We start from the raw sequence: 25,963 nt of genomic DNA, 5'->3' as shown, positions 1-25,963 counted from the left end.
CAAAGTGCTGGGATTCCAGGCGTGAGCCACCGCGCCTGGCCTGAGGCTGTCTCTTATAGCACTTACTGCTTACAGCCCTTAACTAAGTTAATTAATTGGTTAAGTTTGTCTGCAGGTCTTCCATTGCTACAAACCTCAAGTATTTAGTGGTTCTGCTCAAAGAATACGCTAAGGCAACTTATCAAGGGAGCTATTCCCAAATTATACTCCTTAGAGCACCAGTTACCATAGATTTTCTTTTTCTTCTTTTTAGAGACAGGGTCTAGCTCTGTCACCCAGGCTGGAGTGCAGTGGCATGATCATAGCTCACTGAAGCCTTGACCTCCTGGGCTCAAACCACCTTCCTGCTTCAGCCTCCTGAGCAGCTGGGGATGCAGGTCCACGTCACCATGCCCAGCTAATTAAAAAAAATTTTTTTTTGTTAGAGATAGGGTCTTGATATGTTGTCTAGGCTGGTCTTGAACTCCTGGCCTCAAGTAATCCTCCTGCCTCAGCTTCCCAAAGTGTTAGGATTACAGACGTGAGTCACCGCATCCAGCCTAGATTTTCATATTTTAAAAATAGCCCCTAAAATAAATTGGGAAATACTAGGTTAATCAAAGTTAAACAGGTTTCTTTGCTGCAATACTTCTTCCAGCCTTTGATATGAATTTTTAAGAGAGTGCCATATGGAATACAGGGATTTCCAAACTTACTTGATCACAGAATGCATCTTTTAAAAAGAATCACAGGCCGGGCACAGTGGCTTACGCTTGTAATCCCAGCACTTTGGGAGGCTGAGGCCGGTGGATCACTTGAGGTCAGGAGTTCGAGACCAGCCTGGCCAATATGGCGAAACCTCGTCTCTACTAAAAGTACAAAAATTAGGCCGGTCGCGGTGGCTCATGCCTGTAATCCCAGCACTTTGGGAGGCCGAGGTGGGCGGATCACGAGGTCAGGAGATTGAGACCATCCTGGCTAACATGGTGAAACCCTGTCTCTACTAAAAATACAAAAAAATGAGCCGGGCATGGTAGTGGGTGCCTGTAGTCCCAGCTACTCGGGAGGCCGAGGCAGGAGAATGGCGTGAACCTGGGAGGCGGAGCTTGCAGTGAGCTGAGATCGCGCCACTGCACTCCAGCCTGGGTGAGAGGGAGACTCCGTCTCAAAAAAAAAAAAAAAAAAATTAGTTGAGCGTGGGGCGCCTGTAATCACAGCTACTCAGGAGGCTGAGGCAGGAGAATCGCTTGAACCTGGAAGGCAGAGGTTGCAGTGAGCCGAGACTGCGCCACTGCACAAGAGCAAGACTCCATCTCAAAAAAAAAAAAAAAAAAGAATCACAGGTGAGGCACAGTAGCTCATGCCTGTAATCCCAGCACTTTGGGAGGCTGAGGTGGGCAGATCACTTGAGATCAGGAGTTCGAGACCAGCTTGATGAAACCCCCACCTCTATTAAAAATATAAAAATTGGCCAGGTGCTGTGGCGCATGCCTGTGGTCCTAGCTACTTGGGAGGCTGAGGGAGGAGAATCGCTTGAACCTGGGAGGTGGGGGTTGCAGTGAGCCGATCGTTCCACTGCACTCCAGCCCCAGGTGACAGAGTGAGACTCTGACTCAAAAAAAAAAAAGAAAGAAGAAAAATATATATATATAAAGAATCACAGGAACGAGTGTTCTGCAGAGCACTCCTTGAGAGCACTGCACGAGGAGGACATTAACACCCCAAAGGCCAGGCAACGTCAGATAAAAGGCCAAACCTGGCTCAAAGCCTAGAGGTTTCCTATTCTATAGCTAACATTGCTATGTATTTATCTCATATTATATTCATATAACTTTAAATGCTTTTTATGGGAAAAGTTCAAAATTTCTATTCTTACATTTAATGCTCTCCATACACCTAGCTCTTCCAATATAGTTATCCTTATTAACACTGTATTAAACAATATTCTTGTTTCCTTTACTGCTAAACTAATCCCAGCACTTTAGGAGGCTGAGGTAGGCAGATTACACGTGCCCAGGAGCTCGAGACCAGCCCAGCCACCATGGTGAAACCCCATTTCTACTAAAAATACAAAAATTAGCTGGGCATGGCGGCACACACCTGTAGTCCCAGCTACTTGGGAGGCTGAGGCATAATAATTGCTTGAACCTGGGAGGCATAGGTTGCAGTGAGCTGAGATCTGGCCACTGCACCCAGCCTGGATGAGAGAGCGAGATTGTCTCAAAAAACAAAACAAAACAAAAAATTATAAAAAAGTGATTACTAGCGTCCCCTAACACCTACAGTGCCAAAGGCGTCCTTCCTACATCCTATAGGCACATAATGGCCCAGTCTAAGTGTCTCCTTGTAACTAAGATCTCCCCAATGATTTGAGAGCCGAAAGAATCTATACCATGTTGGCCTCACTTGCTTAAAAGAAACTTTGCTTGGTATAGAGCTGCTCTTTCTCCTTCCCCTGAACTGACACACAGTGTGCTTATTACCCAGCTTTGCTCACGTAGATGATGGTAACATCCTAGGCATGGCAGAAAATTAAGGGAGAAGGAACCTGAATGATGGTCTGGTGCAGAACCACTCCACCAACTTGGACCACTCTATACACAAGAGAGAAACAAACTTTCATCTTTAATGAAGGCACTGTAATTCTAAATTTCCTTAATATACAAATCTACAGTTATGCTCACATATACATTATTTTTCTAAACCTTTTTCACTTGGATTTTGTCCCTTTATATTTCAGGCAAGTAGTTAGCCTCTATTAGCATGTTAGTCTGAACATTGAAAACTAAGGCTGGCCAGGCACGGTGGTTCAGCCTTGAAATCCCAGTATTTTGGGAGGCCGAGGTGGGTGGATTGCTTCAGCCCAGGAGTTTCAGACCAACCTGGGCAACATGGCCAAACCCTGTCTTTACAAAAAAAGATAAAAAATTAGCTAGGTGTGGTGGTGTGCGCCTGTAGTCTCAGCCACTTGAGAGGCTGAGGCAGGAGAATTGCTTGAGCCTGGGAGGTGGAGGTTGCAGTCAGCCAACATTGTGCCACTGCATTCCAGCCTGAGTGACAGACCCTGCCTCAAAAAAAAAAAGAGAAGGAAAGAAAGAAAACGAAGGCTAATCATGATCATAATTATCAACTCACTATCCTATTGTTCAGTAATACATTTATTATGCTTTCAAGCTACCTCATGAGCTAAGTAGGTTCCTTTTTGTCAGTTTATATCCAATCTCCAATAAACCTTCAAACATGACATTTCCCACAAATTCTTCATGATATGATTATGACTAATGACAGGAATACATTTTCATGACCTACAGTACCTTTCTATAAAATAAAATATGCAACGATATCTATTATTCAAAATTAGAATCTGTAATTTCTTGATGAAAGATACAGAATGATTTAATAGTAGTTGTTTTAAATGCAATCTTAAGGTAAAACATTCTGGTAAATGAGAGAAAAGCACGTATTTGGAGGTAGCTACTGAAATATGTATGTATTTACAAACAGAACTTTGGTAAAGAGCCAAACAAAATAAATTATGACTCACTGTCAGTAAACATTCCCTAAATGTCCTTGCATTATAATGCAAGAGTTACTGTTTGGTTTTAATAATGTATATAAAATGAATTATTATTTACATTCTTCTTCAAGGCATTAAAAAACAATCATCTAGGCCAGGTGCAGTGGCTCAAGCGCCTGTAATCTCAGCACTTTGGGAGGCTGAGGCAGGTGGATCACCTGAGGTCAGGAATTCAAGACCAGCCTGACCAACATGGGGAAACCCCCGTCTCTACTAAAAATACAAAATTAGCCAGGTGTAGTGGTGCATGCCTGTAATCCCAGCTACTTGGGAGGCTGAGGCTGCAGAATTGCTGGAACCTGTGAGGCAGAGTTTGCAATGAGCCGAGATCGCGCCATTGCACTCCAGCCTGGGCAACAAGAGCGAAACTCCGTCTCAAAAAAAAGAAAAAAAAAACAAGTTAAAAAACAATCATCTATATCATCTATTTAGCAGAAAGGTCCTTAAAGTCTAGCAAATTAATTATCATTTAATTTCTTGTCAATAAGTTGAGCTACTTTTTTTTTTTTTTTTTTTGAGACCGAGTCTGGCTCTGTCGCCCAGGCTGGAGTGCAGTGGCGTGATCTCAGCTCACTGCAAACTCCGCCTCCCAGGTTCAAGCGATTCTCCTGCCTCAGCCTCCTGAGTAGCTGGGACTACGGGCACGCACCACCATGCCCAGCTAATTTTTGTATTTTTGGTAGAGACGGGGTTTCACCTTATTGGCCAGGCTGGTCTTGAACTCTTGACCTCGTGATCCACCTGCCTCAGTATCCCAAAGTGCGGGAATTACAGGCGTGAGCCACCCTGCCCAGCCAAGTTGAGCTACTTTTAAGGAATTAATTAAACACAATAAGATTTTATTACCCATGTGTCTTGTAGTTGCAACTCGAAGTAGCTGTTAGAAGTTTAAGACACAAAGGTTTTTATTGTATTCACTTCAGAGGGGGGTCAAGAGCTAACAGCAAATGCTTTTTTTCTGAGCTTGATATATCGCAAAGTTTACCTCTGATTGAGATCACATGTGAAGGAATTTGCAATCAACTTAGAATGGTAAAACTGGAAGGAATGTTAGAGATCACAACGACTTTCATTTTACAGATGAGGAATCAAACGTTTGAAAAATTATTTTAATAAAAGGAGGCTTCTTGAAAAGGAAAAACATTTTTCATGGAATTCTAAGTGTTGTACAAATCCAATCAATAATCTTTTAACACCTCTCTGAAGGGCTGGCCTTACCATCTTTCCATTTCACACACAGGAAAACTAAGGTATAAGCAAGCTAAGCAGTTCACTCATTATCTCTATGAATCAGCATCATTGCTAGGAACGGAAGCCAAAACTTTGAATGTTGGACCATTCTCACAGATGTAGGCTGATCTCATTCGCAGTGATGCTGGCTGGGGGCGAGGGGAAGCCATGTTTGGGAAGTCCCCTCATGGAACACTGCATTTGACAAGCAGAGTACTTGCTGACTAACGCAAAATGCCTCCTTAAATGAGTTCCAATGGATAATGCAGTCTTTAAGAAACAAAACAGTACAATATATCAGTTTCACCATCTTCCTCTATAACGAAGTGCCTTTGAATCCTAGACATTTAAAATTTGCTTTAAACCTGCTTCCATCTCAAATATTCAGGAAATGCATATAATTTCATTTACTTTTTATTTACACAAGTCGCCGTTGTGAAACCCTTTCATGTCCCCAGCGGATATTTAGGAGGAGACTATTCATTTGGATCCCTCCTTCTGTCTTTAGAAATATTATCACCCTGGAACGTTAAGTACTGATCATAAGCAAAATAAAAGTTCCTGGCAAATCTCAATATATGTCTTTTTCCCACCAAACATGACAAACTTCTAAAGACAACTCAACCCTACACACACACACACACACACACACACACACACACACACACACACACACACACACACACACACACCCTCAGCTGTGCCAGTGTCCCTGATGTTGCATCTAGTTAACCTACAAGACCCATTCCCACGGGTCATGACCCAGTACTTCTGATGACCACATTCAGTGCTGTGAGGTGCCCAAACCATTACCGCATCCACCTCTCTGTGAACCATGCCCAGTGAGCTCATGCAGGAACCTGGGTTGGAGCGCTCCTTGCTGTGAAGCTAAAGGATCCATCACGAATCTGGGAATCCTCCCTCGCGGTTCTCCCCGGCCACACAGCGTGGGAGCCGCTGGGTTAGGGCAGGAAAAGGGGCGCCTGCTTGGAGGAGGGTGGTCGGGTCATGCTGTGCGCAGCCAGGGAAGCCGAGTTTGGGAAGAAGGCAGCCGGGGAGCCGGAGGGGATAAAAATACCCACATGGGGCTGAAAGAGTTGAGGAAGAGGGGGCGGCGAGGACGACCCCGGTTCAGGCGGGAAAGGAAAGATGGAAAGGGGGCGCAGGAAATGGGCGCCAAAGAAAGAAGTGAGAAATTGCGGAGGAGGAAGTCGTCCCTGGAAGAGGAGGGGCAAAGGGGAAGCGAGAATGGAGTGTTTGCACTTTCGAGAGGGAAGGGCCAGAGCCTCTCCCGACCAGGGCCGGCGGGGCGGGCGCCTGGGGAAGGGGCGTCCGGGCGGGCTGAGGGGGCGGCGCGGTGCCCAAGGTCCCCGGGGTCCCTACCTGAACCGCTCCTGTCCCGCCGTGTCCCAGAGCTGTAGCTTGATCCTCTTGCCCGGCTCGATCTCCAGCAGGCGGGAGAAGAAGTCCACGCCGACGGTGGGGTCGCAGGCGGGGGAGCGCAGCCCGGGGAAGCGGCCCTGGGTGAAGCGGTGCAGGAGGCAGGACTTGCCCACGGTGGAGTCCCCGATCACGATGAGGCGGAACTGGTAGATCCAGATGGTCTCCATCGCTCACGTGCCCCGCTGGCTCCCGGGCCGCCCCACCCGCGGGCTAAGTTCGGCGGCGGGAACTGTCCTTTCAGCACCTCGCGGGCGCCCGCCCGCCGCCTTCCAGCATATTCCTGCGGCTGCGGCCGCCGCCTGGTGCCCGCCCTCTCGGGAGAGAGAGGCGGGGCCAGGCCTGGCTAGGGGCGGGGCCTCGGGACGGGGGCGGGGCGGGGGCGGGGGCGCGTGGGAGGGGGAAGCAGGTTTGCTGCCGCGAACTCCCGCCCCTGACCGGCTGCAAATCACTCTCCCTCAATGCTCACTGGGCGCCGGCAGGAAAGTGGGCGTGGCGAGAAGACGTGACAGCAGCAACAACCAAGGAAAATGAAGCAAGGTCTCAACTCCGGGAGGGTCAGCCAATGAAAAGTGAGAGTCGTTTTCTTACAGGCGTCAGGGCGGGTTGGTCAGATTAGGGCTCTGATTTTGGAAGTCCCTGAGGCCACAACTTGCCTCATTGTTTTGCTTCCTTTTTTTTTTTATTTTTTATTTATTTTTTGTCCCCCAGGCTGGATTGCAGTGGTGAGATCTTGGCTCATTGCAGCCTCAAGCGATCTGCCCACCTCAGCCTCCCAAGCAGCGAGGACCATGGGTGTGCGCCACCACACCTGGCTAATTTTCTTCTGGGTTAAAAAAAAATTTTTTTTTTAGAGGTGTGGTCTCGCTATGTTGCTTAGGCTGGTCTCAAACTCCTGGGTTCAAGCGATCCATCCACCTCAGCCTCCTGAGTAGCTGGGACTACAGGCGGGGGCCACCACATCCCACTAATTTTCTTTTTGTAGAGATGGGGTCTTGCTGTGTTGCCCAGGCTGGTCTCGAACTCCTGATCTCAAGTGATCCTCCAGGCTCAGCCTCCCAGTGCTGGGATTACAAGTGTGAGCCACCACACCCTGCTTTCTTGTTTGATGAGAGCCACCTCCAAGGCATTTTAAGGTGAAGGAGTTTTGGGCAGGATTGAAATAAATTTGCACAGCCAGTTCTGGGTGCTTCCAGCAAGGGCTCTGGCTGTTGCTGCGTGCACCCGCTGTCTGTTCTTCACTGCTATGGGTACCACAGAAGAGTGAGAAACGCCAAGTATCATCCCCATACCCTCTGGGGCCCTCCAACCCTGGGGAGAGTGGCAAGAAAAAAAAAGCCGGGGAAATGTTGAGAAGCTCATGAAATTTTCAGCTCGCCTTGATCTCCATTGTTTAAGTCAGAAAAAAGCGAACAGGTAGTCTCTTAGCTCATGTCTGATTAATGATGTAAGTAAACAAAGCAGAACTTAAATTCTGGTGAGATCTTACTACTTTCTTGTGCCTTTCCTCAAATTGAGTAATAGTGACGTCAAGGTTTATCTTTAAAAAGTTAAACAGTTTAAAAGTGTGTGTTAGGCCGGACGCGGTGGCTCACGCCTGTAATCCCAGCACTTTGGGAGGCTGAGGCGGGCGGATCACCTGAGGTCAGGAGTTCGAGACAAGCCTCAACATGGAGAAACCCCGTCTCTACTAAAAATACAAAATTAGCCGGGCGTAGTGGTGCATGCCTGTAATCTCAGCTACTCGGGAGGCTGAGGCAGGAGAATTGCTTGAACCCGGGAGGCAGAGGTTGTGATGAGCTGAGATCATGCCATTGCACTCCAGCCTGGGCAACAAGAGCAAACTCCATCTCAAAGAAAATAAATAAATAAATAAAAGTGTGTGTTTAGGCCGGGCGCAGTGGCTCACGCCTGTAATCCCAGCACTTTGGGAGGACGAGGGGGGCAGATTGCCTGAGGTCAGGAGTTCGAGACCAGCCTGGCCAACATGGTGAAACTTCGTCTTTATTAAAACTACAAAAATGGCTGGGTGCAGTGGTTCATGCCTGTAATCCCAGCGCTTTGGGAGGCCGAGGTGTGTGGATCACGAGGTCAGGAGTTCAAGACCAGCCTGGCCAAGATGGTGAAACCTCCTCTCTACTAAAAATACAAAAATTAGCCAGGCGCAGTGGCAGGCGCCTGTAATCCCAGCTACTCAGGAGGCTGAGGCAGGAGAATCACTTGAACCTGGGGGGCAGAGGTTGCAGTGAGCCGAGATGGTGCCACTGCACTCCAGCCTAGATGACAAAGCAAGACTCTTCGTCTCAAAAAAAAAAAAGTTACAAAAATTAGCCAAGCATGGTGGCACATGCCTGTAACCCCAGGCACTTGGGAGGCTGAGGCAGTATAATCGCTTGAACCCGGGAAGTGGAGGCTGCAGTGAGCCGAGATTGTGCCATTGCACTCCAGCCTGGGCAACAAGAGCGAAAGTCCATCTCAAAAAAAAAAAAAAAAAAGTGTGTGTTTACCAAAACAAAATTTTCAACAATTCCACTTTTTTCTTGTGCACATCCCAAATTCTGATATTGGTATTCATCCCTATTTCCTTTCCTGTTTTGGAGGAATTGGTGTTGCTGTGTTTAATCCCCTTTCACTTATCTTTCTGGGGCTTTTCCCAACAGTTGACTTTTATTTCATATCTTTTATACCTTGAATCTCCCCTTGTCCGGTGGCTTCTGCTCCTCAGCCTATAAACATGCTCAATTATCTACAATTCTAAAACTGAGCAAAACACCTCTTCATTATGCCTCCCCTTCAGATTGTTGACTCCTGCATCATTCTCCTTTTCAAATATCAGAAATGATGATCTGTTATCATTTCTCGTCTACCAGTTAGTCTTCAAGGAGGCTTATATCCCCTAACATACTCTCTGTGCCTAATATACCACTGCTTTTGATAAGGCTGTCAGGGACTTCCTAATTATTAAATCCAAGCCCCCACTGCCACCATCCTCACCACCACCCCACTGCACTGTCATCTAGCTTTAGTTCTCATTCTCCTTTTTTTTTTTTTTTTTTTTGAGATGGAGTCTCACTCTGTCGTGATCTCAGCTCACTGCAGCCTCCGCCTCCTGGGTTCAAGCGATTCTCCTGTCTCAGCCTCCTGAGCAGCTGGGATTACAGGCACATGCCACCACAGCCAGCTAATCTTTGTATTTTTAGTAGAGACGAGGTTTCACCATGTTGGCTAGACTGATCTCGAACTCCTGACCTCAAGTGATCCGCCCCCCTTGGCCTCCCAAAGTGCTGGGATTACAGGCATGAGCCACCGCACCTGGCCGTGACTGAATTTTCTGTAAGCACAACCTGAACACCCTTATTCCTTGGTTTCCACAAAAGCATTCTCTCCTAATTTTCTGTTCTTTTTAACTTCTTCAGTGACTCCTCTTTCTATGATTCATTTCTTCAACACTGAAGATCTTAATAGATCCTTCCTTCATCTCTTCTTCCTCTCCCCACTTTTACCTTCACTTTGGGCTTTTTCTGGCAACCTCATGTACTCCAGTGACTTCCGTTACCCCCTTACCCATATCAAATGTCTTCCCCCAATCTCTGCTCTGTATTCAGGACCCCCATTTCCAACTACTTCTCTTAGATGTTGGATATGCATTTCAGACTCTACGTATCTGTGTGGGTTAGGATTCTTTGAAAAAAAACTTCAGTTAGGGTGATATTAAAAGATGAGAGCACTTATTCTAAAGATACAGAGTGTTTTTACAGAATCCACAGGCAGGAGTGATGTTGGCATCAGAAAGGTATTTGAACCGGGAAAGAGAAAGCTGCTGCCGGGCGCAGTGGCTCACATCTCTAATCCCAGCACTTTGGGAGTCCAAGACAGGTGGATCACCTGAGGTCAGGAGTTCGAGACCAGCCTGACCAATATGGTGAATCCCTGCCTCTACTAAAAATACAAAAATAAGCTGGGTGCAGTGGCATGTGCCTGTAGTCCCAGCTACTTGGGAGGCTGAGACAGGAGAATTGCTTGAACCCGGGTGACGGAGGTTGCAGTGAGCGGAGATTGTGCCACTGCACTCCAGCCTGAGTGACAGAGCAAGACTCTGTCTCAAAAAAAAAAAAAAAAAAAAAAAAAAAAAAGAGAAAGCTGCAAGGGAGAATGTCTCTCTGTCTCTTTCATCTCCACTTCCTTCTGACATCTGCTAATTCTTGACTTTCTGCAGGCCCACTTTCTCTGCTGCTTAATCCATGTGGAAGACTAGCTGCTGCAGTTTCCTGTTAGGTATCTAGACATACACAGACACTTATTTTCACTTCTCTGTAAGGACAACCTAGTTGTCTCAGTTTGGAACAGGTGTTTGTACCAAAGAGATACAGTGGGACAGGCATGTGCTGTAGGTCAATCTGTTTTGATGGGATATATGGAATATTTGCAGTCCTAGAGAAAGGGTGGATCAATGGCTTCTCTTTGGATCAAAAATATATTTTCTAGAATGTCAGAAAATGAACTTAGTAGCTTTCTTGCCATGTCTTCTTTTGCTATATTTTATAGGTTGGTTAATGGCTTTTAGTATCTATGCTAGCTCCCTAGACAAGTGAGGGCTTGTGCTGAATCTGAGCTGGAGGGTGGGGGTTTTTGTTGTGTACAGCAGAGAGATGGAATGGATTAAAGGTGGATGTGCGTAGAGCTAAAGATAATTTCGTAGATAGCATCCAAGGCAAAACTAATAAAATGGAAAGGAAAGCTGGCAGGTCAGCTGAAACCTCTTAAAGGGACTGGGTAGAAGGAGCGGAATATAGCTATAATGGCCAGGTGTGGTGGCTCATGCCTGTAATCTTAGAACTTTCAGAGGCTGAGGCAGGAAGATCACTTGAGCCCAGGAGTTTGAGACCAGCCTAGGCAACATAGTGAGACCTCAATCTCTATTAAAAAAGAAGAAGAAGAAGAAAAGAAGAAGAAGAGGAAGAAGAAGAAGGAGAAGAAGAAGAAGAAGAGGAAGAGGAGGAGGAGGAGGAAGAGGAAGAGGAAAAGGAAGAGAAAGGAGAAGGAGAAGGAGAAGGAGAGGAAGAGGAAGAGGAAGAAGAAGAAGAAGAAGAGTCTTGGTGCCATGGTTCACACCCGTAATCCCAGCACTTTGGGAGGTGGGCAGATCACTTGAGGTCAGGAGTTTGAGACCAGCCTGGCCAACATGGTGAATCACTGTCTCTACTAAAAATACAGAAATGAGCCAGGTGTGGTAGCATGTGCCTGTAATCCAAGCTACTCAGGAGGCTGAGACAGGAGAATCGCTTGAACCCGGCAGAGATCGCACCACTGCACTCCAGCGTGGGCGACGGAGGAGGAGGAGGAAGAGGAGGAGGAGGACGAGGGGAAGAGGAAGGAGAAGGAAGTTATAAGCCAATAGAATGAAAACTGAGGACTCCAGTCCAAAGAAAGTTTTAAATTTAGCCAGGGGAGAAAGCATGGGAATTTTTATAAGGTCCCTGGCCTCAAGAACAATCTAATGAGGACACCAAGATAGTTTTGACACCACATTGGTGGATTAAGGTAGAATAAGAGCTTCATCCATCTTGGACTCCTTTTTCTCCTTTGCCGTATTCAGCCAATCACTAAACATTGCTGCTTTTACCTCAGTGATATTTTTCATATTTGTGACTTTTTCTCAACTCCCCACTGTCAGTGTTTTTGTTCAATCTCTCATCGCTTTAGACTGCACTGTTTAGTAGCCTCTATATTAGTTCCTAGGGCTCCCATAACAAAGTATATAACAAAGCCACAAACGGAGCAGCTTAAAATAGCAGACATTTATTGTCTCACAGTTTGGGAGGCTAGATGTCCAAAATCCAGGTGTCAGCGGGGTTGGTTCTTTGTGAGGGCTGTGAAGGAGGATATCTGTTCCATGCCCCTTGCCTGGCTTCTGGTGGTTTGCTGGCAATCTTGGCAACACTTGGCTTGTAGATGTATCACTCAATCCTCTACCTCCAAATGGCATTTTCCCAGTCTCTTCATGCAGTCTTCCCTCTGAGCATGTCTGTGTCTGTGTCCAAATGTCCCCTTTTTATAAGGACATCAATTATATTGGATTATGGCCCACCCTAATAACCTTATCTTAACTACTTGACTTCATCTGTGAAGACTGTTTCCAAATAAGGTCACATTCTCTTTTCTTTTTGAGACAGGGTCTCACTCTGTCACCCAGGCACCCAGGTTGGAGTGCAGTGGCATGATCTCAGCTCACTGCAACCTCCGCCTCCCGGGTCCAATTGATTCTCCTGTCTCAGCCTCCCCAGTAGCTGGAATTACAGGCATGCACCACCACCCCCAGCTAATTTTTGTATTTTTGTAGAGATGGGTTTTTGCCATGTTGGCCAGGCTGGTATCAAACTTCTGACCTCAAGTGATCTGCCCGCCTCGGCCTCCAAATGTGCTGGGATTACAGGCATGAGCCACTGTGCCCGGCCCCAAATAAGGTCACATTCTGAGGTACTGGGGGCTAGGACTTCAACATATCTTTTTTAGGGGACTCAATTCAACCCATAACAGCCTCATGTTTAGTTTCTACTTTGCTTCCAGAGTTACTTTATTAAACATCTTTGATGATTCTTCATTTGCTCTAGAATAAAGTCTAAATACCTAATCATGTCACGTCTGACCCATCACAAGAGGGCATCCACAGTCTAGTCAGATGATTCTTCTACGTGACATGCTTTTCATGCTATACTTTTTCTTTTTATTCGTACTATTCCTTCCTCTCCTTACACCTGTTTCACTATTCATCTGGTCAGCAAATTTCTACTCATCTTTTAAGGCCCAGAACAAATATTTTCTCCTCTTTTTAGTCTTTCTGAACCATCTCTACCCCTAAGGAAAATTAACTTAACCCTCATCTGTGTTCCTATAGTAGTTAAGGAACGAGTATTCTGTACTTCTCTGATATCTCAGATATCAGATATATATCTTCTCATATATATCTCATATATCTTCTCATATTGAATTATGGCTATTGGCTTGACTATCTCTCCTACTAGATTGTAAGTACCTGAAGGCCAGAAGGACTTATTAATTGATAGTTATTTTCCCAACATGCACAATTAGCACATAGCAGATGTTCTTTTTTTTAAATTTTTTATTTTTTTGAGACAGGATCTCACTTTGCCTCCCAGGCTGGAGCACAGTGGCACAATCATGGCTCAGTCCAGCCTCAAATTCCTGGGTTCAAGCAATCCTTACGTCTCAGCCTCCTGAGTAGCTGGGACCATAGGTGCGCACCACCATGCCTAGCTAATTAAAAAATTTTTTTTGTAGGGATAGGGTCTCCTATGTTGCCCAGGCTGGTCTCAAATGCCTGGCCTCAAGTGATCCTCCCACCTTGGCCTCCCAAAGTGTTGGGATTATAGGCATGAGCCACCACGCCTGGCCAGTAGATGTTATTTAAATGCCCACTGAGTTGAAATGAACTATGTTAACCATAGTTGTGTATGACCTTGAACGTTTATATGTGCCATCTGCACACAACCTCATGAGCTTTATGATGACTCATTTGATTAATGTTTTGATTATGAAAATGTGCCTTTGAATAATCCGTGGAAGAATTTAATTTTAAGTATATTTGTATTATGCATGCTGGGTATAAATAATTTAATATTTTAATTAAAAATATTATGTTATATTTGTGTTTATAAAAGTTTAAGCTTAAAAAATAAGGCAAGTAGGGCACATTTAAGAAAGCTAGTTAAGCCATTACTCAGGCAATTCTGCTTTAATATGTTTTTTTAAGAAGAAAGTGAAAATGGCTGGGTGTGGTGGCCCATGCTTGTAATCCCAACATTCTGATGGGCCAAGGCAGGAGGATTCCTTGAGCACAGGAGTTTGAGACCAGCCTAGGCAACATAGGGAGACCATAAAAACCTAAAAAAGGCTGGGTGTGGTGGCTCACCCCTATGATCTCAGCACTTGGGAGGCCAAGGTGGGTGGATCACTTGAGATCAGGAGTTCAAGACCAGCCTGGCCAACATAGTGAAACTCCTTCTCTACTAAAAATACAAAAATTAGCCGGGTGTGGTGATAGGCATCTGTAATCCCAGCCACTTGGGAGGCTGAGGCAGGAGAATTGTTTGAACCCAGGAGGCACAGGTTGCAGTGAGCCAAGATTATTCCACTGCACTCCAGCCTGAGTGACAGAGCAAGACTCTGTCTCAAAAACAAACAAACAAACAAACAAAAAACTTAAAAAAAATTAGCCAGGCATGGTAGTGCAAGCCCATAGTCCCTACTACTCAGGAGGCTGAGGCAGATGATCACTTGAGCCTGAGAGATTGAGATTGTAGTGAGCTGTGATTGTACAACTGCACTCCATCCTGGGTAACAAACAATATCCTGTCTCAAAGACAAAAACAAAAATGAAATAGACAAAAAACCAAAAACAAACAAAAACCCAAGCCAGGCAGGTGGCTCACGCCTATAATCCCAGTACTTTGGGTGGCCAAGGCAGGCAGATCACGAGGTCAGGAGATCAAGACCATCCTTGCTAACACGGTGAAACCCTGTCTCTACTAAAAATACAAAAAAATTAGCCAGGTGTGGTGGCACACGCCTGTAGTCCCAGCTACTGCAGAGGCTGAGGCAGGAGAATTGCTTGAACCCAGGAGGCGGAGGTTGCAGTGAGCCGAGATCGCGCCACTACGCTCCAGCCTGAGAGACAGAGTGAGACTCTGTCTCAAAAAAAAAAAAAAAAAAAAAAAGACAAAAAAAAAACTGACCCAACAAATAAAAACTCAGAAAACTAAAGTGAAACATGAAAAGTGCTGGAGAGGAGGATCTGGCTTCTTTTTGTTGTACAAAGCCCTTGACCAGGAGTCGGGAGACCTGGGTTCTTGTCCCAGCATTGCCACTACCTTTGGGAAAATTTTGACAAATCACTTACTCTCTCTGGGTCTCTGTTTCCTTATCTGGAAACTAAAAAGATTGAGCTACAACTGAAAGGGTTGAGTGTTTTTCAAAATGAGAGTTGTTTATTTCTGTTATGCTTTCTGAAGGCTAAAGAAAGCCCCCAAAATACAAAATTAGCCAGCCATGGCGGTGTGCGCCTGTAATCCCAGCTACTTGGGAGGCTGAGGCAGGAGAATCGCTTGAACCCGGGAGGCAGAGGTTGTGGTAAGCCAGGATTGTGCCATTGCACTCCAGCCTGGGCAACAAGAGCAAAATTCTGCAAAAAAAAAAGAAAGAAAGCCCATAAAATCAAACAAACAAACAAACAAACAAAATAAGAAAGGGGAATTGTAAAATCAATTTGGTGAGTAACCACCAGAATTCAAAACAAAACGTCAGGGTGCATCATACATCATGATAAATATGTTTCATAGATTTTGTTTGTTTGTTTGTTTGAGACAGAGCCTTTCTCTGTTGCCCAGGCAGGAGTGCGGTGGCAGGATCACAGCTCACTGCAGCCTTGAACTCCTGGGTTCAAGTGCTCTTCCCACCTCAACCTCCCAAGTAGCTGGGACTATAGATGCACGCTGCTGAGCCTGGCTTATTATTATTATTTTTTGTAGAGAAAGGGTCTCCCTTTGTCGTGCAGTCTTGTCTCAACTCCTGGCTTCAAGCAATTCTCCTGACTCAGCCTCTCAAAGTGCTGGGTTTACGGGCATAAGTCACCGTGCTTGGCCTGTTTCATAAAATTTTTGTTTCATTAGTATGTGTGTATGTGTGAATGTGTGTGTATGTATATACACGTGTGTGCCATGTCAAGAAATAAAATAGATTTATTTTGGATCAAAATAAACAAATGTCAAAACCCAGTGAGCTAGATGATCTCGAATGCATCTTCTGGTTCTGAGATTCCCTTAAAATGCTCAGAAATTCTCCATGTGCTCTCTGATTGCTGACACTCATTACCTCTTGAGTCTCATCTTCTACCTTCCCTTTCGTGTCTCCTCAATAACCATACTGGCTTCCTTGATGGTCCTCAAGCATCTAGGAAGGCTGCCACTTCCGAGCCTTTGCACTTGCTTTTCCCTCTGGAGCAGCTCCTCCCCTTCATCTTTACATGGCTTGCTCCCTTACCTGATTCACCCTGCACTCAAATATCTCCATGAAGCCCTCCCTTCCTATTCCATGTAAAATTGCACCTTCATGGCTGGGCGTGGTGGTTCACGCCTGTAATCCCAGAACTTTGGGAGGTCCAGGTGGGTGGATCATCTAAGGTCAGGATTTCAAGACCAGCCTGGCCAACATAGTGAAACCCTGTCTATACTAAAAATACAAAATTAGCTGGGTGTGGTGGCACACACCTGTAGTCCCCGCTAATTCAGAGGCTGAGGCAGGAGAATCGCTTGAACCTGGGAAGTGGAGGTTGCAGTGAGCCAAGATGGCGTCACTGCATTCCAGCCTGGGAAACAAGAGCGAAACTCCGTCTCAAAAAAAAAAAAAAATTGCACCTTCATGCCCTTCTATGCTTTATTTTTCTCCTTAGCACTTATCATCATGTAATATGTATTTTACTTATTAATTTTGTTCACTGTCTGCCTCCGCCAAGATACTGTGAGCTCCATGAGTCTAATTTTTATTTTGGTTTGTTTTATTCACAAATGTATCCACCTGGAATATAGTAGACATTCAATAAATATTTGTTGAAAATAAATTTAAAGTATCCATAAGTTTCCTTCTAGAAGACAAAATCAGGATAACTGACCTTTAAATAAAAAAGATAATAATATTTTATTTCGGACATGAAGATTGAAGATTTTGGATGACAATTAAAGAAAAAAAATTTAGGTTGGGGTGCGGTGGCTTAGGCCTGTAATCCCAGCACTTTAGGAGGCTGAAGCAGGTGGATCATTTGAAGCCAGAAGTTCAAGACCAGCCTGGCCAACATGACAAAACTGCACCTCTGCTAAAAATACAAAAATTAGCTGGGCCTGGTTGTGTGCACCTGTAGTCCCAGCTACTTGGGAGGCTGAGGCACAAAACTCACTTGAATCCAGAAGGCAGAGTTTGCAGTGAGCCGAGATTGTGCCACTGCACTGCAGCCTGGGTCACAGAGAAAGACTCTGTCCCTGCACCCAAAAAATAAAATAAAATAAAATAAATATAAAAATGTCTGATTTATGGAGAGTGAAGAATGGGTGTTATCAGCTACAATTTTGTACACCGTTTATGAACTGAATGTTTTATAACTTTTTTTTCTACCAAGGGTTACTTTTGATAATATATTTGATGTCAGAACTGGATATTTTCCTAGTGGCTCTACCTGAGAATCATGAGCTAAACTATTGAGGGTCCATATGGAGTGATTAATATCCTCACTATCCTTAATCCCTCTATTCTCACAATCCGGGGCTGATTAAACTGGAACCAAAGTTGCGATTTGAACTGATAAGCTAGTCTCATCTATCTAATGGGACGGCTTGAGAAGGAAAATTTTCCAGAGTTTATGGATAGAGTGAACTGATATGTAATTTCATAAAATTAGATGTCATGATGTTGGAATATATGTTCATGCCGTTCTTTTTTTTTTTTTTTTTTTTTTTTGAGACGGGTTCTTACTCTGTGGCACAGGCTAGAGTGCAGTGGTGAGATCATGGCTCGCTGCAGCCTTGACCTCCCCAGGCTCAGATGATTCTCCCACCTCAGCCTCCTGAGTAGCTGGTACCACAGGTACACACCACCATGCCTGGCTAATTTTTTTGTACCTTTGATACAGACAGGATGTCGCCATGTTGCCCAGGCTAGTCTCGAACTCCTGGGCTCAAGCGATCCGCCTACCTCTGAAACTGGAGGAGTTCCCTTATCCCCCTCACAGGGCATGCGACAGGGATGTGGCTCGCTTCTTCAGTGCTCGGCTGCTCAAACCTCTAGGGGGAGCATGTAGCGCATGCAGGTACTGGGGAGTGTTTTTGGGCTCCGACCCCACAGCAGCATCTAGGGTTAAGTGTTTACAGCTCCTGAAGCCCCAGTGGGCGTGTGTTATAGTGTGCTCGTGCAGTTTTGCTCTCTGCAGGTGGCTCGTGTTAAGCAGCTCAATTAGACTCTCTGCCTTATCACAAGGGCTTTCTGTATCCCGGGTTCTTGCCCTAGTGTACTGGAAAAATCAGATCACGTGTGGGCTTGGAGGATGGGTGCAAGGTTTTACTGAGTGGGGGAAGTAGCTCTCAGTGAGATGGATGTGGAGCCAGAAGGAGGATGGAGTGGGAAGGTGGTCTTCCCCTGGAGTTGCGCCACCTGGCGGCTGGGCTCTCCTCGGACCACCCCCGACCGAATTCCACGTTGTCCTGTTGTCGATGGCCTGTCAGTGTCTGCTGGTGTCTGTTGGTGTGTTCTTCCGCTCCTCTGCTCCTCTCGACGTCCAGCCCCTTGTGTGTGTGCCTGCTATGGTCTTGGGTTTTTATGGGCACAGGATGAGGGGCATGGTGGGCCAGAGTGGTCTTGGAAAATTCAACATCTGAGCATGAAAACAGGAGTACCTGTTCTCACTTAGGTCTGTAGGCACAGGCCCGAGGGTGGAGCCCTTGCCAGGGACCCCGCCTTTCTCTACCCAGCACTTCCCTGCCCCCCTCCTGTATCACCTCGGCCTCCCAAAGTGCTGGGATTATAGGTGTGAACCACCTTGCCTGGCCATGCCATTCTTAATACTTTAAAATATCACCATTTATGTCTTCACAATTGTTTTCTGAATAGGACAGGCTATCAGAAGTGAATCAGAAGGGGTAGAGTGAATCAGAAGTCAATTTACATTTTTAAAATGTAATAATAATTTTCTAACTTGTATAGCCATTATTTTATTTTGTCGTATTTGCAGTGAGGGGTAGCTAGGTGGTAGTATTTTCGCTATATACTCCTCTATACTTAAAACATAAGACCCAGGATGCGCATGGTGGGTCACGCCTGTAATCCCAGCACTCTGAGAGGCCAAGGAGGGAGGACAGCTTGAGACCAACCTGGGCATCATAATAAGACCTTCCCTTTAAAAAAAAAAAAAAAAAAAAAAAAAAGACCCTATGGCTATTGTGTTAGTGAAGGCCTTTGTCATCTCTCAATTGGGCCAATGGTCAATTTCACTCTCTATCTCCAATCCAGTTGTTACCCCCACAATAGGTGAGTTTGGATGCTTGGTGAGTGATAGCCCAATGACCACAACCAAGGAGGATTTAGCAAGGGGATTTTCTTACTTGCAATAAGTAAGGAAAACACTGGGGATAGCTCCCAAAGCAGTGCCTCTCCAGGCTGGGGGCTGGGACAGGTTTTACAGGCATAAGGTAAGGACATGGGATCTGACTGAATCTGGCAATAAGGTGATGCTGGGAGGCATGAACGGACTAGATCCTGCCATAGGGTGACACCAGGGCTTGATCTGATTGGATCCTGCCATGTGGTTTCCAGTTCTTAACTCAGTCCCTGCTCCTTGGTCTGAGCACTTAGGTTCTCCATGTGGTTGCATGCTTTGTTCATCTGGGCATGCTCAGGTTATAGTGACGTGAGGGTCCATGGCAACTGAAAAACAATCACAACTTTGAACCAGGCCTGGCAGGGTGGCTCACACCTGTAATCCCAGAACTTTGGGAGGTCGAGGCAGGCAGATTCCTCGAGCCCAGGAGTTGGAGACCAGCCTGGGCAACATAGAGAAACCCTGTCTCTACTAAAAATACAAAAAATTAGCCAGCTGTGGTGTGGGCTCCTGAGGTCCCACCTACTTGGGGGTCTGAGGTGGGAGAATCACTTGAACCCAGGAGGCAGAGGTTGCTGTGAGCCGAGATCCTGCCACTGCATTCCAGCCTGGGTGACAGAGTGAGACTCTGTCTCAAAAAAAAAAAATAATAATAATAAAAAGGGCAGGGCACAGTGGCTTATGCCTGTAATCCCAGCACTTTGGGAGGCCAAGGTGGGTGGATCACCTGAGACCAGGAGTTTGAGACTAGACTGGCCAACATGATGAAACCCTGTCTCTACTAAAAATACAAAAAATTAGCAGAAGATGATGGCGGGTGCCTGTAATCCCAGCTACTCGGGAGGCTGAAGCAGGAGAATTGCTTGAACCTGGGAGTCAGAGGCCGCAGTGAGCCAAGATTGTGCCATTGCACTCCAGCCTGGGCAACGAGAGCGAAACGCTGTCTCAAAAAAAAAAAAAAAAAAAAAAAAAGTGGCTGAACTAGATTGGTCTGGTGCAGCTACACAATGAGCTCATATAAACATCCAGGTGTTTAAATGACCTGAATTTGGAAAGAGGGAAGAAATATCTTGAATTGACAGAGTTTAAATCTATAATGACTGGAAAAAATATCTTAAATAGCTAAATGTCTTAAATAACTATAACCACTTATGTCATCAAGTGGAATGGAGGCTCTAGGTAAAGACAAAGTTGAGTTGTAGAAAGATAAAGTTACAGTTCAGTTGCATGCCTGAGGCAGTAGATTGAAGCTATCTTGCTTGCTACAAGAGGAAGAACTGATCCAAATGATAACTGACATGTAATAGTGATTTAAATATATGTACACTCCAATAAACTATGCCCATTCATTCAGACATAACATGCATGTGAATCTCAGAACTTTTGTGAGAACTATATATGAAAATAGTGAAAAAAAAATTCTACAGCATAGATATCTGCATTTAAAAAAATCTCTCTGGAATGCTACTTCTAATATCAGCTGTTGTATTCTTATAATAGGATCTATCTGCCTCTGTCACTTCAGAAGTCATTCAGACTGGCCACATTTTGGCCAATTCTACCTCGTATATATCTTTCAAATCTGTCTCCTTTTTGCCTTCTCCAGTACTGTTGCCCTGATTTTGATCTTTATCGTCTCTTGCTAGAATTGTTGCAAACTCAGTTCCCTGGTCTTGCCCACTTCCAAAATATCCATCAAAGCACATGAAGAATCTTTCTAACACATAAATAATCTAATCATTAACTCCTAGCTCAAAATATTTCAACCCTCCCATCGCTTGTACGTACACACATATTGCTTAAAGAATAAAATTGATTAAGATGGTGTAAAAGATGGTTTGGTCACCATTAAACTTGCTTTCATCTTCTACTTGTTAAAGTTTGCTCTTACATTATTACACAGTATGTGGCTCCTAAGATGCCATCGTCTATCTTGATACATGAACTTGGTATTCATCAGGATTAGATTAGGCTGTGAGTGACAGAAAAAAACAAAAATAACAGTGGCTTAAACAAGGTGGAAAATTTTTTTCTCTTTCATGTAAAAAGATGTATAAAGTTGAGCCTGCCAGGACTAATAGAGCAGCTGTCTGTATTGCTAGACTCTGTCTATATTGCTGCTCTGCCGTGTTCTACAAGTGGCTTTTACCTCAAAATTGCTGCTTAAACATCAGCCATCATATCCACATTCAGGCAAAACAGGGAAGGAGGGGATGACATGCACATCCTCTTAGTGATTCTTAGTGAATCTCAGGACTTTTATAAAAACTCTTAAAAAAGGGAATCTCTCTTGTGGTTGGATCTAGGGTTGTGAGGCTAATGAATGCAACCTCCTCGACATGGCGGGAAGAAAGCCTGCCTGAGAATGGAAACAACCTAGAGGAAGCAGTGCTTTTTTTTTTTTTTTTTTTTTTTGAGACAGAGTCTCTCTCCGTCACCTAGGCTGGAGTACAGTGGCACGATCTCGGCTCACTGCAAGCTCCGCCTCCCGGGTTCACGCCATTCTCCTGCCTCAGCCTCCCGAGTAGCTGGTTCTACAGGCGCCTGCCACCACGCCCAGCTAATTTTTTTTATTTTTAGTAGAGACACGGTTTCACCGTGTTAGCCAGGATGGTCTCGATCTCCTGACCTCATGATCCGCCCGTCTCGGCCTCCCAAAGTGCTTGGATTACAGGCGTGAGCCACCGTGCCCAGCCCAATGCTCTTAAACCCAGGAAAAAAACTGGGTTATTGTGACATCATTTCATCCCCTGAATCAAACTATAGCCAAAGCAAGAAGTACTGTTGGATTTTTAAAATTACATGAGTGATTATAAATTGAAGCCTTGACACAGAAAGGCAAATATCACATGTTCTCACTTATTTGTGGGATCTAAAAATCAAAACAATTGAAGTCATGGAGATAGAGAATAGAAGGATGGTTACCAGAGGCTGGAAGTGTAGTAAGGGGGCAGCGATGGTGGGGAGGTGGAGATGGTTAATGGAAACCAAAAAAAATAGTTAGTGGCCTGGTGCGGTGACTCACACCTGTAATCCCAGCACTTTGGGAGGCTGAGGTGGACAGATTACTTGAGGTCAGGAGTTCAAGACCAACCTGGCCAACATGGTGAAATCCTGTCTATACTAAAAACACAAAAATTAGCTGGGCGTGGTGGCGCATGCCTATAGTCCCAGCTACTTGGGAGGCTGAGGCAGGAGAATCACTTGAACTCGGGAGGCAGAGGTTGCAGTGAGCAGAGATCATGCCACTGAACTCCAGCCTGGGTGACAGAGCAAGATTCCATCTCCAAAACAAAACAAAAAAAAAAAAAAGAAAAAGAAAAAAAATAGTAAGAAAGAATGAATAAGACCAGTATTGGATAACACAACACAAGGACTATAGTCAATAACAATTTAATTGTACATTTAAAAATAACTAAAAGAGCTGGGCGCAGTGGCTCATGCCTGCAATCCCAGCACTTTGGGAGGCCGAGGCGGGTGGATCACCTGAGGTTGGGAGTTTGAGACCAGCCTGACCAACATGGAGAAACCCCGTCTCTACTAAAAATACAAAATTAGCTGGGCGTGGTGGTGCATGCCTGTAATCTCAGCTACTTGTGAGACTGAGGCACGAGAATCGCTTGAACATGGGGGGAGGAGGTTGTGGTGAGCAGAGATTGTGCCATTGCACTCCAGCCTGGGCAACAACTGTGAAACTCTGTCTCAAAAAAAAAAAAAAAAAAAAAACCTAAAAGAGTATAGTTGGATTGTTTATAACACAAAGGATAAATGCTTGAGGGGATGGTTGGATACTCAATTTTCCATGATGTGATTATTATGCATTGTATGCCTATACCAAAATATCTGATGTACCCTATAAACATATACACCTACTATGTACCCACAAAAATTAAAAATAAAAAAATAATTTTTAGAAGATGAAAAAAATAAGGCTGGGCACTATGGCTCACACCTTTAATTCTGGCACTTTGGGAGGCTGAGGTGGGCAGATTGCTTGAGTGCAGGAATTCAAGACCAGCCTGGCCAACATAGCAAAACTCCATCTCTATAAAATATACAAAAATTAGCTGTGAGTGACGGTGTGTGCCTATAGTCCCAGCTACTCAGGAGGCTAAGGTGGGAGGATTGTCTAGAGCCCAGGAGGTTGTGGCTTCAGTGAGCTGTGATCACACCACTGCACTGTAGCCTGGGTGACACAGAGAGACCCTATCTTAAAAAAAAAAAAAAAAAAAAAAAGCTGAAAAAAAAATGTAGGCATTAGTACCTAAGGTGGATAAGGAAGGAAGTGGGCCAGGCATGGTGGCTCATGCCTGTAATCCCAGCACTTTGGGAGGCCAAAGTAGGCGGATCACCTGAGATTGGGAGTTTGAGACCAGGCTGACCAACATGGAGAAACCCAGTCTCTACTAAAAAAACAAAATTAGCTGGGCGTGGTGGCAGGTGCCTGTAATCCCAGCTACTCGGGAGGCTGAGGCAGGAGAGTTGCTTGAACCTGGGAGGTTGAGGTTGTAGTGAGCCGAGATCCAGCCATTGCACCCCAGCCTGGGCAATGAGAGTGAAACTCCACCTAAAAAAAAAAAAAAAAAAGAAAGAAAAAAAAAGGAAGGAAGTGAAGATAGGAAAAAAGTGGTAGTGTCAATGTGTCAACGGATTGGCACTCTTTGAGTTGTGGCATTGTGCTATTTGAGCAAAGGAGCTGGATGGACAGCAAGGAGGTTGAGATCTTAGATTTGTGATTTTGGAAGTAGTACCATTTCTGGCGATGACAATTCCAGGATGTCACTCTAGAAAGTGAGTACCTCAGGTGGTGTAGATGAAAAATGTCTATGAAGATGAGAACATCAAGGAACTGAGAGGCCAGTGAGTTTTATAGTTTCATGTAAATGCCCTTCAGAGTAGATCAATGGCGTCATGTCTGAGCAAAATTCAGCAAGAAGAGATGATAAGAGGCTGGGGCCTAGCTAGCTCTCTTCTGGTTTGGTCTGTCCTAGGGATAGATCTTGACATACACTTGGGGTATAGACCACTCAGTCAAACTCCCATAAATACTATTTGTCTTACTTTGGACGAGGATTGTGAGTTCAATGTTATTCTCAATGCCAGGCACCTGGAGTATAACCCCAGCACTCAAAAAGGTAGGGTCCTAAATTTTACTTTTTAAAGGTAGGGTTCTAAATTTTTATTTTTATGTATTTATGTACTTATTTATTTATTTTTATTTTTATTTTTATTTTTTCTGATGTGTAAAAAGGCTTTATTTGCAGGGGAGCAGGAATTTAATCAAAGAGGCCAAATCCCATGTCATCGTCTGACTCTTCAGACTCCTCCTTCTCGTCTTTCTTCTCCTCTGCGGCAGCAGGGGCGGAACAAGCAGTAGGGGCTGCAGAGCCTGGGGCAGCAGTGACGGCCACAGCCCCACCGGTAGGTACACTGGCAAGCTTGCCAATACCCTGGGCAATGACGTCTTCAATGTTTTTTCCATTCAGCTCACTGATAACCTTGTTGAGCCGGTCGTCGTCCGCCTCGATGCCCACGCTGTCCAAGATCTTCCTGATGTCCTTGGCGCTGGGGGAGGAGTTACCCCCGAGGGCAGCCAGCAGGTAGGAGGCGACTTAGCGCATCGCGGCGGCGTCTGCGGTGGCGGCGGCGGAGCTCGGTGGCGTCAGGGAGGAAAAGCTATTTATTTATTTTTGAGAAGGAGTCTCACTCTCATCACCCAGGCTGGAGTGCAGTGGCACAATCTTGGCTCACTACAACCTCCACCTCCTAGGCTCAAGCGATTCTCATGCTTCAGCCTCCCAAGTAGCTGGGATTACAGGCGCCCACCACCACACCCAGCTAATTTTTGTCTTTTTAGTAGAGATGGGGTTTCTCCATGTTGGCCAGGCTGGTCTCAAACTCCCAACCTCAAGTGATCCACCCTCCTTGGCCTTCCAAAGTGTTGGGATTACAGGCGGGAGCCACTGCGACTGGCAGGGTCCTAAATTTTAACAGTAAGCTGGGCTGGAGAGAGGATTGACAACCTCATTTGAAGGTTGGCGTAGAAGGGCATAAAGGCAGGCAAAGGAAGCACCCTTGGGCAGGGCCTAGCTCCTCCTCAGGAGGTACTTTGGGATTCACTACAGCACGCAGAGGACATAAACCTCAAAGTTTTATATAGTGGAGGATGACTTCAGTAACTTAACCTGAGAAAATTTTAAATCAGGTAAAACCAAATGCCTGTGTCCATCCACTCAACATGAAAATACATGTAGGGCTGGCTGAGGTGGCTCACGCCTGTAATCCCAATACTTTGGGAGGCTGAGGCAGCCAGATCACCTGAGGTCAGGAATTCGAGACCATTCTGGTCAACATGGTAAAACCCCATCTCTGCTTAAAATACAAGAATTAGCCGGGCATGATGGCACATGCCTGTAATCCCAGCTACTAGGGAGGCTGAGGCAGGAGAATTGCTTGAACCTGGGAGGCAGAGATTGCAGTGAGCTGAGATCGTGCCACTGCACTCCAGCCTGGGCGATTGAGGGAGATTCCATCTCAGAAAAAAAAAAGAAAGGAAAATACATGTAGGTAACCCAGTGAAT

At 45.3% G+C, this 25,963-nt stretch overlaps 1 protein-coding gene and 1 pseudogene across 1 annotated transcript in view; both read right to left on the bottom strand.

Annotated features, from left to right (window-relative positions):
- Positions 1 to 6,529, bottom strand: part of RAB39A (RAB39A, member RAS oncogene family) — a 40,942-nt gene extending 34,413 nt beyond the window's left edge. The window contains exon 1 of the mRNA XM_054439962.2: positions 6,170 to 6,529. Within this exon, the coding sequence (XP_054295937.1) occupies positions 6,170 to 6,396 (227 nt within the window). The 5' untranslated portion in view covers positions 6,397 to 6,529. The remainder of the gene's footprint in view (positions 1 to 6,169) is intronic.
- Positions 6,530 to 24,626: 18,097 nt separating this feature from the next.
- LOC129008128 (large ribosomal subunit protein P2-like) lies at positions 24,627 to 25,003 on the bottom strand (annotated as a pseudogene).
- Positions 25,004 to 25,963: the final 960 nt, after the last annotated feature.

Source organism: Pongo pygmaeus, chromosome 9 (assembly GCF_028885625.2).
Source record: "Pongo pygmaeus isolate AG05252 chromosome 9, NHGRI_mPonPyg2-v2.0_pri, whole genome shotgun sequence".
NCBI lineage: Eukaryota > Metazoa > Chordata > Mammalia > Primates > Hominidae > Pongo > Pongo pygmaeus.
This window is presented reverse-complemented; position numbering and strand designations above follow the sequence as displayed.